The 14,691-nt window shown below is 41.5% G+C and overlaps 1 protein-coding gene across 1 annotated transcript in view; it reads right to left on the reverse strand.

Annotated features, from left to right (window-relative positions):
- LOC138953928 (vacuolar protein sorting-associated protein 54-like) overlaps positions 1-12,484 on the reverse strand; it is a 54,518-nt gene extending 42,034 nt beyond the window's left edge. Inside the window, exons 1-3 of the mRNA XM_070325921.1 lie at positions 12,101-12,484; positions 6,546-6,850; positions 1,496-1,595 (exon numbers count right to left, since the gene is read on the reverse strand). Of these exons, the coding sequence (XP_070182022.1) occupies positions 1,496-1,595; positions 6,546-6,850; positions 12,101-12,353 (658 nt within the window). The 5' untranslated portion in view covers positions 12,354-12,484. The remainder of the gene's footprint in view (positions 1-1,495; positions 1,596-6,545; positions 6,851-12,100) is intronic.
- Positions 12,485-14,691: the final 2,207 nt, after the last annotated feature.

Consider the following 14,691-nt stretch of genomic DNA (forward strand, 5'->3'; position numbering starts at 1 on the left):
CCTCCTTTTTAAGACCTGATTTTCTCAGATTTTTGGAGGTCTTAAAAGGGGGGTTCCACTGTATATGTACTTGCACAAACACACTATTCTGCCTTCATAGCAATGTTGCTTTGCGCATGATGAATACAAGTGAGTGGCAAACCCATGCGAGCAACTTTAGGGAATCTGTAGGACCTTCTGTTTTATACAGTCAAGGGAAAACCAGTGCCTGGCCTGTCTAAAAATCCCTCCGCGTGAGGGATTTTGCAGCAAGCGAGAATGAAGATAAAGAGGACATTTTTTTCTCTGCGCACGAGCCAGCAAGCAGGATGTCTCAGGACTGTATACCAATTCTGTTGTTGCTGAATTCTCCTGGATGTTTGTAACAATGCTGACTGGATCAAAAGTTCAGTCCTGTCATTGCACTTACAGCTGTGCAGACTTGTGCTGACATTAAATCCTGTATTTATTACAGTGCTGCCCTGTATCTGTACACACGTGACTGGTAGACACAAGGCTCATATGTCTCAGCATACATCAGAACACACAGGTGTTGCTGACAACACGGCTGGTAATGAAAGCCACTTGTAAAAGCCCACACAGACCTTAGTTGTTACAGTACTGATCATGAAAATATGGATATAGGTTAGCGTTGTCATTTTGTGGGAATTTCATGTTGAACTGCTAGAAACGAATACCGTAGAACCCCCATTTCAACTCAAGATCTTAAAAACATCAGAGAAAGTAAGGTTTTACTCAAAAAGGAGGAGGTTTTGACATGGAGGTAAGTTTACAGAGAATGTGAAAAAAAGATCTCATAAAGCAAAGTCTCAAAAGGGGGACTTCTTAAAATGGGGGTGGGGGGGGGGGGGGATTTAAAAACGGGTTTCTACTGTATATGCTTACTTCAGTGCAAGCAATGAGTATCTTTCTTTCGCTACGCTCCCACTGGGTTGATTTAGCTTTTGTTTCTCCGCCGCCCCCCCCCCCCCTCCCCCACCCCCTTCAGTGGAGTGTTTTACTGAAAGAGACAAATTGAATGAATGATAAAACCTAATGTTGTATGTATACTCCTGCAAATTGTACTGTCCCTCATACATCTAGCTAAATGTAAGCCTTTTTGGCTCTGAAATATCTCATTTTGCATCCTGTGATTTAAAAAAAAATGTGTTTATGTCAAGTGAGATTTAATTGGGCAACTGTAAAAGGGGGAAACGGAGGCTGAGCTGAACAGGTTGAGTCACAGAATCAAAGTGATACCACATGTAGTGATATCAGGTTTGATCTACGAGTGTTGCATTTTAGATTAAGCTGCAGCATTTCTTTACAATTCCAAAGTAGATTGACAATGGGTTCCACCTACAGGAACAAAACACACACACACACACACAGGCAGACAGGCTGGCAGACAGACAGACAGACACACACACACACATGTCAAACAGATAGACAGACAAACAAACACACATGCATCTCCGTACACAAGTACAGAAAGCAGTCTGAAACTCAGTCTGACCTATCTGTTTGAAGTGTTGTGTTGCCAAGGCAGCAGCTTCCGCAGCTGCATCTCGTTCCTTGCCCAGTTTTTCCTTTGTACGCACATGCTTTCTGTACCGCTGAAAAATGGTAAAACAAACAACTGTTACACCTCAACACAGAAAAGCATATCCCAACATATGCTGTGAAACCCAACTCCTGTGTAATGAGAGGGTAAAGTTATATAGTGCAATATAGTCTTAATAGACGTGTGACCTTATTTAGATTTATCTGTAAATTTATTCAATTTAAAGATGACACGGACAACACTTTAGGTAAGTGTTATTGGAAATATGATAGGTGTGCTTGTTATTACATACGTGAACCTATGTTTTATGTGTGTTGTCCTTTTGTCCAATTGTTGTTATAATCGTTTACAGGCAGGCAGGGTGTGCCGAATAAAATTTTCCATTTTTATGTAACATTTTAATGGACAATAAAGTGTTGTTATTGTTATTGTTATTGTTGTTACTGGTTCAAATCTGAAAAATACTAATAAAACAAAACTTGCAACTATTCAGAGCTACTAATTTGTGTTTCTGCTGACATCGTTTTAGATAACTCAAACAATGTGTTTATAAAATAGAAAATCCCCTTCAAAGACCTTGAAAAGGTTATCCAGAAAGTTAAGAGCCAAATTCTATGCTAATTTTTTGAACCAGTTTGTAAATGGCTGGTGTTATCACTGCATAAAGTCAGAGTTATGAGTATGACAGCAATTATTATGTCTTTTCAACCTATCAAGATTTACAATCCGTTTCCATCATGGACAAGATCAGCTTTTGTCTCAGACCCTCCCCACCCCTCTCAATAGCTTTAGGTGTTGTTGATGAGTCCTTCATGCGGGTTTGGTTTCAAATACAGAATCAATACCCTGCAAACAGGATGTACTGCTGAACCTGGCCTGGCAACCAACTCTTGATACTGACCACCTACCCACAGTTTTGTTTTTTGTTTTTGTTGGCTTGACTTCACTAACGAAACTTTAGGAAAGCCTTCCTCGTCTAATGCAAAACCTATGTGAGATAGGCAGGACCTGCCCACATTTATGACTACCCAAAATAATCGTTGCTATATAATTCACCTTTCCACAACAACCACTTGTCTACATTTGGTCGGACCCTTGGATGATCATTATATATTTACAGGTCTCACTGTACCTGTTATTTCCTATCACCAGTTGGGTAAGAACGAGGAATGAACATAGGGTTCTGAACGCAGAAAAACTACTGTAGCTGCTTTGGGCATTGGAGTCTCAGGCGAGAGTCCGCGCATTGCATGCTGGGATTGCAAATTGTACCAAACACGAGGTCTTCAGAAGAGGTACATTGCCGATTGCGTTCAAGTTTTCCCTCGTAAGCTCTTATCTCTTTGATATTTCTGTGGTTTTTGTCCCACGATAGTTTCATGATTTAAGCGGAATGGATCTCGAGTGTGTTTGGTACAACGGAGCGCCCCCTGCCGCCAAAAATGTGACTAGCCGCGCATGCGCACTCGAAACTCCGAAGGGGTGTATTGGTTCAAGCTCCCTTTTAAGACCCTGTTTTCTCAGATTTCCTCTTTATAACCTTTGTTAATTTACCCTCACATTAAGGCTCCCTCTTTTTACATTTAGTCAAGTTTTGACTAAATGTTTTAACATAGAGGGGGAATCGAGACGAGGGTCGTGGTGTATGTGTGTGTGTCTGTCTGTCTGTCTGTGCGTGTGTGTGTGTGTGTAGAGCGATTCAGACCAAACTTACTGGACCGATCTTTATGAAATTTGACATGAGAGTTCCTGGGAATGATATCCCCGGACGTTTTTTTCTTTTTTTCGATAAATACCTTTGATGACGTCATATCCGGCTTTTTGTAAAAGTTGAGGCGGCACTGTCACACCCTCATTTTTCAAACAAATTGATTGAAATTTTTGTAAAGCAATCTTCGACGAAGGCCGGACTTCGGTATTGCATTTCAGCTTGGTGGCTTAAAAATTAATTAATGACTTTGGTCATTAAAAATCTGAAAATTGTAATAAATCTTTTTTTAATATAAAACGATCCAAATTTACGTACATCTTATTCTACATCATTTCCTGATTCCAAAAACATATAAATATGTTATATTTGGATTAAAAACAAGCTCTGAAAATTAAAAATATAAAAATTATGATCAAAATTAAATTTCCGAAATCGATTTAAAAACAATTTCATGTTATTCCTTGTCGGTTCCTGATTCCAAAAACATATAGATGTGATATGTTTGGATTAATTGTTTGTTTGTTTATTTGTTGCTTAACGTCCAGCCGACTACGCAGAGCCATATCAGGACGAGGAAGGGGGGGATGAAGGGGGCCACTTGTCAAGCGATTCCTGTTTACAAATGCACTAACCCATTACTTGTGTCCCAGCAGGCTTTAGTAAAACTAAATTAATACCTACTGGAAGATTACCAGTTTCCAGTATGTTAAAATAGGCTTAATCTATCTACTGCTGGACTTACATCAGAACACTAACAGATTAAACTATACATGAATCGCGAGACAAGCGGCAAGAGAAGAGATTTTTGGAAAAAATACAGGTGAATGAGCAAGAAGGCAGAAAAAAGAAAAGAATTCATGAAGAAAAAGAGAGCATGACAGGAAAGAGGAACCAAAAATCTACCTAACAGCAAACTAGAAAGCTCCTGCGGTTCCAAAAACAGGAGGGGCCTTTAATTTCATAACCGCAGTGCCCCACTGCGGGAATGTTTGGATTAAAAACACGCTCAGAAAGTTAAAACGAAGAGAGGTACAGAAAAGCGTGCTATGCAGCACAGCAAAACCACTACCGCGCTGAACAGGCTCGTCAGTTTCACTCCGTTTTGCACAAGCGGCGGACTACGGTCATTGTGAAAAAATGCAGTGCGTTCAGTTTCATTCTGTGAGTTCCACAGCTTGACTAAATGTAGTAATTTCGCCTTACGCGACTTGTTAAGACATTATCTTCTCAGCTTGTTGGAGGTATTAAAACTAAAAGGGAGGTTCCACTGTAATGCTAAAGCTCTGACACTTTGGTCTTCAGTCTGTTACCTGAGGACCAAAAGCAGAAGCATATGTTATTATGTATGGAAGTCATGTTTATCTCGGTTAGCCAGTCTCACTAGCATTATTAATAAAATCACGTGTGAGATCACTGATAGGTTGTGTAAGTGTCAGCCGAGTCTCCCATTATTTTAAATGCATTTCTCTTGTTCCAATTAGCTGGCAATTCCATCTTATCACACCCATCATCATGGAAACGTTTTAACACAACAAATATTCAGCCTCCAGTTTCAGTTACTCATGCCATGAAAGTTTAAATCTCAGCTTGAACAAAGCCTACATCACTTTGATTCCCACAAGGACCTCTGCAGGTAGAACATGTATACCATAGTACGCTGGTACCCGCCATGAAGACCGGCACGGTTGGCCTAATGGTAAGGCGTCCGCCCCGTGATCAGGAGGTCGTGGGTTCGAACCCCGGCCGGGTCATACCTAAGACTTTAAAATTGGCAATCTAGTGGCTGCTCCGCCTGGCGTCTGGCATTATGGGGTTAGTGCTAGGACTGGTTGGTCCGGTGTCAGAATAATGTGACTGGGTGAGACATGAAGCCTGTGCTGCGACTTCTGTCTTGTGTGTGACGCACGTTATATGTCAAAGCAGCACCGCCCTGATATGGCCGTTCGTGGTCGGCTGGGCGTTAAGCAAACAAACAAACAAACAAACAAACCTGCCATGAAAGGACACCCTTAGAGCCATCCAAAAGTGCCCCTACATTGCAGGTGGCCTTTGATGAAGCAATATTTTGGTCATAGAAATTAGGAAAAGGGACAACAGAAAATGTTCTTTATTAGGGGGACTATCCTCTCCTAGGAGGGGCCTCACATTGCAGGTACCACTGTAATACCATAGACGGGTCGGGGAAGTGACACCAAATGGAGGATGAGGGTGTATGCCAGCGAGGTATTAGTTATTAGACTGATCAATACTTTCTGACGCTGCTGGTGATTACCACAGATAGGAAACTCTCTTTTCACACATCTGTGCACACCGTACTATCATTCTGTGTGCAGGCCACACATGGTCTACTGGAAAGTACATTGTTCATGTCAGGAAAAGGCTTCTACAGTGGAACCACCTTTTAAGACTCCCTGTTGCAAGACGTCATTCCCCCCCTTTTGGACCCTATTTTCCCGGGCGGGGATGTAGCTCAGCCGGTAGCGCGCTAAATTTGTATCCAGTTGGCCGCTGTCAGCGTGAGTTCGTCCCCACGTTCGGCGAGAGATTTATTTCTCAGAGTCAACTTTGTGTGCAGACTCTCCTCGGTGTCCGAACACCCCCCCGTGTGTACACGCAAGCACAAGACCAAGTGCGCACGAAAAAGATCCTGTAATCCATGTCAGAGTTCGGTGGGTTATAGAAACACGAAAATACCCAGCATGCTTCCTCCGAAAACGGCGTGTGGCTGCCTAAATGGCGGGGTAAAAAAACGGTCATACACGTAAAATTCCACTCGTGCAAAAAAACACGAGTGTACGTGGGAGTTTCAGCCCACGAACGCAGAAGAAGAAGAAGAAGGACCCTATTTTCCAAGACCTTGTCTTTGTAAATTTATCTCCATTGCAAGAGTCTAAGAGGCCTCTGCTTTTTAGACTTGATTAAGATTTTCTCAGAGTTTTGGCAGTCTTAAAATGGAGGTTAGAACAGTATAAAAGAAATGAATTTACAAAAAATCACTACACTTAATAAAGTAGTTGCAGATAGGCAGTCATGAATGGTACAAATGACACATTTCAAAAGCAACAGATGAATAATTCACATGCAGTTTGTCATGGCTATAACCCTGTAAAATAACGGATAGACAGATAGAAAGACACAGACATACACAGACAAACACACAATGCACACACACACATATAACACACATATATGTAAAGACATGGGCATAATACACATGCATGCACCCATATAAGAAAAACACCATAATTCTTCCAACCACACGAGAAAAACATCATAACTAGCACAGCTTACCAAAGCCACTCTCCTCATGTACTTCTCAAAATGCTCTGCCCCGATCTCTGGAATATACGGCGATGGAATCACCTCCCCTTTTTCAAAGTTCTGACCCCACGTTTTGGTGAAGAAGTCGGTTTCCCTGCGTACCAGACGCGGGTCATTGAGGAGTGCGGGGAGGTTGACGGAAGCATTGTGGATAGTCCATTTGTACTGGTCTTGCACAATGTTTGGATCTGTGTTGGTTGAAACCAGTGGTCCGTGACCATCATGCACTCTGCCGTCTTGGCTGGACTGTGATGTCGTCTTCTTCCGAGCCCCACCTGAGAAGTGGATTTTTGAAGTTAATGCATGAATGTGTGAATCGGATGAGAGAAAAAAATGCAAGAGAGACAGAGACAGATTAGATGTGTGTGTAAGCAAGTGTGTGTGTGTGTGTGTGTGTGTGTGTGTGTGTGTGTGTGTGTGTGTGTGTGTGTGTGTGTGTGTGTGTGTGTGAGAGAGAGAAAGAGAGAGAGAGAGAGAGAGTTGAGTGTACCTGAGATAGGTACATAGAAAGGCAGACAAATATAATGAGCATTCATAAATTTGCATGTGAACAGTTACGTTCTCGTATACTGTACTTAAAAAAGGACACTGAACAATACAAAACCACTTCTTTTTCTTTTCAAACATAGCTAACAGTACAAACAACCTTCCTGACATGGTTAGGAAGCAAGACAAATGCTTCCCACTCCCTGCTTGCACATACTTGGCATGCAAGTCAGCTTAGCAGCTGTACCTTGTCTTAGTTCATTATGTGGCAGGCATCAGAAAAATTGGTTGGTGCTTTCTTTCACACCTTCTTTAACTTCTTTTATTCTTTTTCACAGTTCTCCACATCCCCTAGGATTAGTACATTAGCAAGTAGCTACCATACTTCCAGCCTGCCAAAATGTGTTTACTTTGCCAGTCACTTGAGTAATTAGATAACTCACTAACTGACTTTGTGCCTTCACCTGTGGCTGATGATGGCTGTATGAAGCTACATGTATACTGAAGCTTCACTGTAACTTCAGAGACTACGGCAGTGATACTATGAAAAAGGGTAAAGAGAAAAGAGTTGTGAGAAAACACAGATTTCACCAGAAAAATGTGCATAATAATGTGCCAATTTCTGAATTTTTTAAAGGAACAGACTAGTTTTTAAACCTGAAAAGTAATTAATCAGTTCGAAAATTGAATGCAGCACTCACAACATTGCTTGCTCCGATTATTAGACAGGCACTTAATTCTAAGGAATTTGTGCAAATGGAAGTATTCTTTCATACCATGTAATGTCTGTACAGAAAAGCACCCCCATTTTAAGAAACATCCCCCCCCCCCCTCCAATTTAATGATAAAAACAGTCCTGAAAAGAAGGGTAGACTGGTCACTGGAACCAGTTAGAGTCCAACTCAGAGTACTGGTTTTATTGTTCTACCAGCAAAATAAACCCCGGTAGTTCCAAAAAACCAACCAATACTGAGGATGTGCTATTAATAAACTAGTGGTTTTGGTTTTATGTACAACCGTATATTTCCTGCGATATATTGTATGTTATGATATTTTGCAATGATGTTTAGCCATAGTTCGTTATACGCGTAGGTGTGCGAGAATATGTAAGCGCAGTGCTTTAAAGATGTCCATGTTATATAGTGCTATATGTTTTATGTAAAATCAATGTCTTCTTTGTATTATTGTTATGTACCACCCCTGAATTTCTCTATGAGATAATAAAGTATTCTTATTCTTATTCTTATTCTTAGTACAGTAGTAGGCAACAGGGATTCAAAATGTACAGTAACCCAGGTTTTCTTGCACAGCTTGTGGTGTGTAATTGTTATTTATAATTATACAAAATAATTCATCTTATTTGCATGAAGCTGACCATCTACAATTTGATTTTTCATACACATTGGTATGAAGTGGCAAGTGTCCCATTGTTTGTGAACCTCAATTCATGTTTTTGAGTGGTGAAAAAAAAACGTTCAGCAGACAAAAAATAGGGTTGGTCAAGTTACTATAATCCAACATACAATTATCACCCTAAAACAGTAACACAAACAGTTGCTATCTATTTCCACTGCTATTTACTCTGCATGTGTGCCAGGTATGGCATGATTAACGAGCAACCTGCCACAAGAGCTTCGGCTGCATGCTGGCAGTGGCAATGCAAGCTATTATTTAGTATTAAATTGATCTACATGTACATATTAGTATTACTGCAATGTATTAACCTGTACTCATAATACAGCAGTGTTGTTCACAGGCCTTCATCTTTTCAGTCATTGTCTCAAACTTTTTAATCCGACACATCGTTCTGACCCTTGGCCGATCAACCGTTTAATAGCTTTGACATGTAAAAGGTCTTCTGACTAAGCACTTTTTCTGTATAATCAGGATTTTTTTTTATATTTGGAACCATCATGGCTTTGGATTCATGTTTCGAGGACAATGATTGTTAACATTCACTCTGAAAGACGCAATCAATGTTGATAATTACCGCAACAACTCATGGTCAATTTGCAACTAAGCTGTGCGATTGCAAATTGCAAAAGGAAAAGTCTTAAAACAGTAAAAATAAAAGGTCTATGCCAGGGATGTTACCACAAATTCATACCTACAGGACAAATGTCCTGAGCTCTTCGGCATCAATTGGACATTTGACTGCTTTCAGACATTTTAATAGGACATTATAATTTTGTGCAAAACACAAAATCATGATCACACACACATATCAATATATATATATATATGCACTAACATTGTGCGCGTATATTGTTTTATTACTTTTGTTTCAAACAGGACACACACAAAGAACAAAAAAACAACTAAAAAGCAACCAAAAACTTCAGCACTCTTACTTTGATTGGCACACAAACTGCATGATTTTCTGACAGAGCTTTTTCTTGACATATATTCGACAAAACAGTATACCTATATAATAGATGGTCTCTTTGCTGTCAAACCAAGTAGTACTAAACAGGGTCAACATGAATAGTTAACCTTATTAAAAGACCGTCTGTGCGAATGTCCTGTTGTACCGACACGTACCTTCTAGTCACGAAACTTTACTTTCCGTGATTGTGGAAGTTTCAGCGGCGACACTGTCATTGGCGCTGTCATTTTCCGGAATTATGCTATTGCTAGCCGTGTTTTCGCATGTTCTTCTTGGCCCTAATGTAGCACACGATGCCGTTGAAATGCCAAACGTGTTCAGCTTTTTTGTTTGTTTGGCAGGCTTTAGCTTTTTTCGGTGGCATAATTCAGTGCCGTGCGCTTCAACTCTAACCGAAAGCAAATTAAAGCATACGCAAGCCTTGGTCAGTTGGAGTTGTCTCCCGTACTCCTAACTTTAGTGTGCTGTAGACGGGTGTACGCAAACAGCTCATAAGCTTACCGCAAACCGTTCGGAAAACGCAAGATCTGCACTGCACAACTTCAGTGCACCTGTACGCGAGAGCGCTCGGCCACCCTTTGAAGATTTTTATCATGAAAGGAACATTATCAAATAACGCGCTGTCCGAAGGAATGGAGTTCTTATCGGACAATGACCGCGCTCAGTTGAAACGATAGGACATCTGACCGCCATGCGGCTAAGTGAATCGGACATTTGAGCCTTTTAATCGGTCTATGTCTGATGTCTGACGCCTAACGACATCCCTGCTATGCTAAAAACTTACTGAACTCACAATTATGGATGCACTGGCAGCTCTGTGCATTTTTAGACTCGAAGAAAAGTGACGCAAAATTTACGTTTGACATCACATACAAGTACCACATGATCGCTTCAACTTCTGACGCGCATTGGGGCCCTGAATTGCATTCCCAAAATCATGTTGACAACATTAGCTCCCTGCCAAAGATTGTGTGCATACTTTTGCACTCCCAAAATGATGAAAAAAACATGTTTGGTGGCTTCTTGTCAGACCAGCATTTTTTTGTCGTTCCTTGGGGAACACATTGCCTCCTGTTACATCTTTATTAACCTCGGACTTGCGGCCTCGGTCGATAAAGATGAAACAGAAGAAGATACGCTCCTCGGACCGACAAAAAGCTGGTCCGCAAGTGCAAGTCACCAAACATCTTATAATAAATTGGTGTTTTCACTATTTTGTACTGCGTTCTCATCTTGTGTACCTTGTAACAATGACAGAAAGTGCAGACCTAATTAGCACTATGTATAATGTGTGTGATAAAAATATATGTAATATAATTTATCTGTACCAATTTGATCTTTATTCATTTTATGATTTGAAATAAGATTGCTATTTAAAGCCTCAGTCCGTCTCAAATGGTTTACAGAACGATTTAAATCTTCTCATAAAAAAAGCAGTTCTAACCTTATCAAACACACTTGCCATAGCATTTAACAGCTTTCAATGACACAGTTCGTTTGAATGGCCTTTTAGCTCGCGTAAACCACACACCTGTTTTTGTTGTTCATCTAACCCCTGAGCCATCGTGAACCAGTGTGATCCCCTTTTATTTTTTTTCACAATTTAGTCGTCAGTTTGAGATTTCAATGCGACTCGCTGTATCTGCAATAGCACGTTATTGTGTACCTCTGAATCTAAAACGCAACAAATGGCTGGGAGTCACACGCACTGAGCAGTGGCGGTTGACCATTCAAAGAAACTGGCGCTATGCAGAACATTTGTCTGCTAGCATGAGGAAACACGTTTTGCGTGACACACATCCGGGCTTTTCTTTTTTCAAACTTTCAAAACTTCGAATTGTACTGATCTTGTCTTGATGAAAATAGAATTCTTTTATGATTTAAGATTTATGTTTGTATAACGAGCTGCCAATTTATTAATATTATTGAGATTTTAAAAGTTAGGTCTAGCGCCAAAACGAGGCCAAATGTCTTTGAGAATTGCTTGCTCTTTACAGAGCAAAAGATTTTCTAGGATGTTCTCAAGTGGTGAGTGGTTAAACGAAAGGGTGTTTGTACTGTGTGTAAAAGCCTGACACTGTGACAGTGTCTGTGACTAGAAACTGATGGTTTACGGGAAGCTGAGTGTGCCTTTAATTATCACCTCCAGGTAAGCATCATCATTTGACAGTCAAATACAGGGCTTGCCTGACCTGGGACACTGCCAGTGCATGCGACAGATTCAAAATCGGATGCAGAATTGTCACCATCAGTATTACTATCATGACTTTGCAAACTGTGTACTGTAACTAACGCTGATGGGGTCTATGTCGACCAAAAGAGTGGGATTCCCTGTAGGTGGAGTTCCTGGAGGGGGATTCCCTGTATACAGGGAATCCCACAGGGTGGAGTTTTTCAATAAAACTTGCAAACCATACTCGAATTTCTAAGAAATATCAAAACAGATTTAAAAACATCAAATTTTACCGATGTCACCAAGCATCACGTGACTTTCAGCGATATCAGCGACACGCTACAGGAACTAAATCCTGTGGTATTCCCTGTATACAGGGAATCCCCCTCCAGGAACTCCACCTACAGGGAATCCCACTCTTTTGGTCGACATAGACCCCATCAGCGTAACTAACACCAAGTTCCACTCCAAAGTTCATACCTGTGTCACAGTACACATGATCTCTGGAGACGTGATCGTCATAGTCCCTGTCACTGACACCCTCCAGGGGCAGCGAAGGACAGACTCCGTTCATTCCGTAGCGACAGACGTACGATCCTCCCTCTTTAGAGCAGTGAAAGTCGCGCAAATGCTGTGCAAACTCGCGAGGCGTCTTGAAACCATACCCAGAACGACAGACAACACATGTTTTCCATGGGCTAATCACAGGCCTTGTACCAACCAAGCCAGACATGATACCCCTCAACACGTAGACGGGTTGAATATAACCCGGTACAAACTGCTCCGTGCTCTAAGGACGAAGCGAAAACTGCTACTGATGAAAAATTGCCTGTTGATTAGCAGACGGCATCTCCAGCTGTCGCCATTTTCTATGGGCTCATCACGCTTCTTCCGGTTACGTGGCAGGTCAAGGTCGTTTGCTGGGGACTACCGTGGTCTGGAAGATTTTGCCGAAAACATCAACAAATAAAGCCGTTTTTGATATTATCTGAACGTATCTATCCTTGAAAATGTGTGAGAAAACCTATTTCTATTCTGCTGTCTTTTTCTCTTGCTGCAGACTGTCCCTTTTGATTAGCGTGACAGAAAACAATAACATCCTATTTATACTGATTTATGTCTTATTTGTGATGGACATTTCTATGCTAAAATACATATAGAATTAACAGGCAGCAGTCATTAGCCTTCGCCGTGCTTCCTGGGTCGTCGACGACCCAGAGCCTCACAAAAGTGTCTGTCAGTATAAATCTCTGAAACCATAGACCTATATTAGGTCCCTGCTGAAACTATTGGGAGTTTGCAGTGATTATAGAGCCTGACTGACTGACGTACGTCACGTGCGTAACCCTCAAACATCATGGGACCCTCCCCTCGACCACTTTCCGAAGGATTATCTTTGACTTTGTAAACAAACAAATAAACAATGACGTAATTTAAACTTCGCAGTCCGGTTAATGTGGGTCGTGGGCAACCCATATGGAATTAAAGACTGAAGGAATTTGCGAAGTTTATGTCCGGATTGCGTGGGTCATCGTACGACCCATATTCTGCAAAGAGGCTGTAATTAAGGATATTATCCCTACACTGGGTGAAAGTAGCCCGTCAATTGACTGAAATCCGTCAATCTGAAAATAAGTCTGACGGAAATTCCGTCAATCCGCAATTTTTATTAAAAAAAAGAATTTTTATTTTTTTTTATTTTTTTTTTTTAAGCGGAACGCGTTTTCGAACTGCTATGCGGTAAACCCCGTAGGTGAGGTTTCTTCGCTTTCGGATTCGCTCTGCATCACGATTAAAAAAAAAGTTCTCGCGTTTTGGCAGGCATTACGAAGTGGTGACATGATTTCTGCGACAAAGATGCCGGTTTTGACGGAAAACGCACGGACAGATCTTATTGATGCTGGTCTAGCCAACAAATGGCGATGGGACTGGTTGGAGTTCATGAAACTAAAACTGTGTGTGATAAGTTTGGTGCTTGAAACTCAAGTGCTTTTCCTTGAGAACTTTGCACTATAAGAGATGCTACTGCTTAGTTGCTACTTTGTGCAGTGCTACATCATGCTGTTTGCATGTGTGACATTCTGTTTCATCATTTATTTCAATGCCTGTCTGGCAATGTTTGCTTCTTATAATTAAATATTTCGAACTTTTATTTCCGTTGTTCAGTTGTTCAGTTTCTATTTCATTTAGTAATTGGCTGTTGTCAATGTTAATTGTTATCAATTGTGTCGTTGTGTTGGAAGATGCAAGTGTGAGAAGATACAAAAGAAAAATGATTACTTCTGTGAATTGTTTTGATTTTGTTTACCCTTTTTACCATATCATTAGAATCTGAAGGTATTTTTTTGACCTGCATGATAGTGACAAAAAGTGTATTTTTTTGCCAGGAAAGGCCACAAAATCACAATGTATAATGCAAAAATTCGTTTTCGGCCGGGGGGCGTTGCCCCCCTGGACCCCCTAACGGGGCCCTGCCCCGTACCCCGCCAGGGCCTAAGCGGCCCCTGGACCCCTGCCTCAAACAATTTTCAGTCAATTTGATTTTCATAGGTTTCAGCCATGTCCCTATTCGGATGGCGTTAGTCGTGTACGACCCATAGGCTACTTTTAAGGCCGGTTCAGGGCCGGACCTAATTAAGTTGGATGAGGGGGGGTTTCCAAATCAGTTGTGGTAGGGGTACATTTGTCAGTGTCACGTTGACTCAGTGTGCGAAGCACCGGCCGAACCTCCTTGGGGGCCGGGGTCCTGGGGCATGCTCCCCCGGAAATATTTTAAAATCTAGTTTAAAAATATGCAATCTGGCGCATTCTGGGAGTATTTGTCATGAGTTTTTGTTTGTGGGGCCGGGGGGGGGGGGGGGGGGGCGGGTCCGCGGGCACACACACTGACCGACACACCTGGGACACACACATGCACACATGCACAAACACACTCATTCAGTCGAATCAAGTTCTGAGGGCCTGTCGGATAGTGTACTGTACGTGTGCCAGTGTATTGTACGTGTCTGTGTCATGTGTGTGTTACAGCGTGTATATCACTGAATCACTGTAGTGCCGTTGGCCCGCCGGGG

This window comes from Littorina saxatilis, linkage group LG17 (genome assembly GCF_037325665.1).
Source record: "Littorina saxatilis isolate snail1 linkage group LG17, US_GU_Lsax_2.0, whole genome shotgun sequence".
NCBI classification, from domain to species: domain Eukaryota; kingdom Metazoa; phylum Mollusca; class Gastropoda; order Littorinimorpha; family Littorinidae; genus Littorina; species Littorina saxatilis.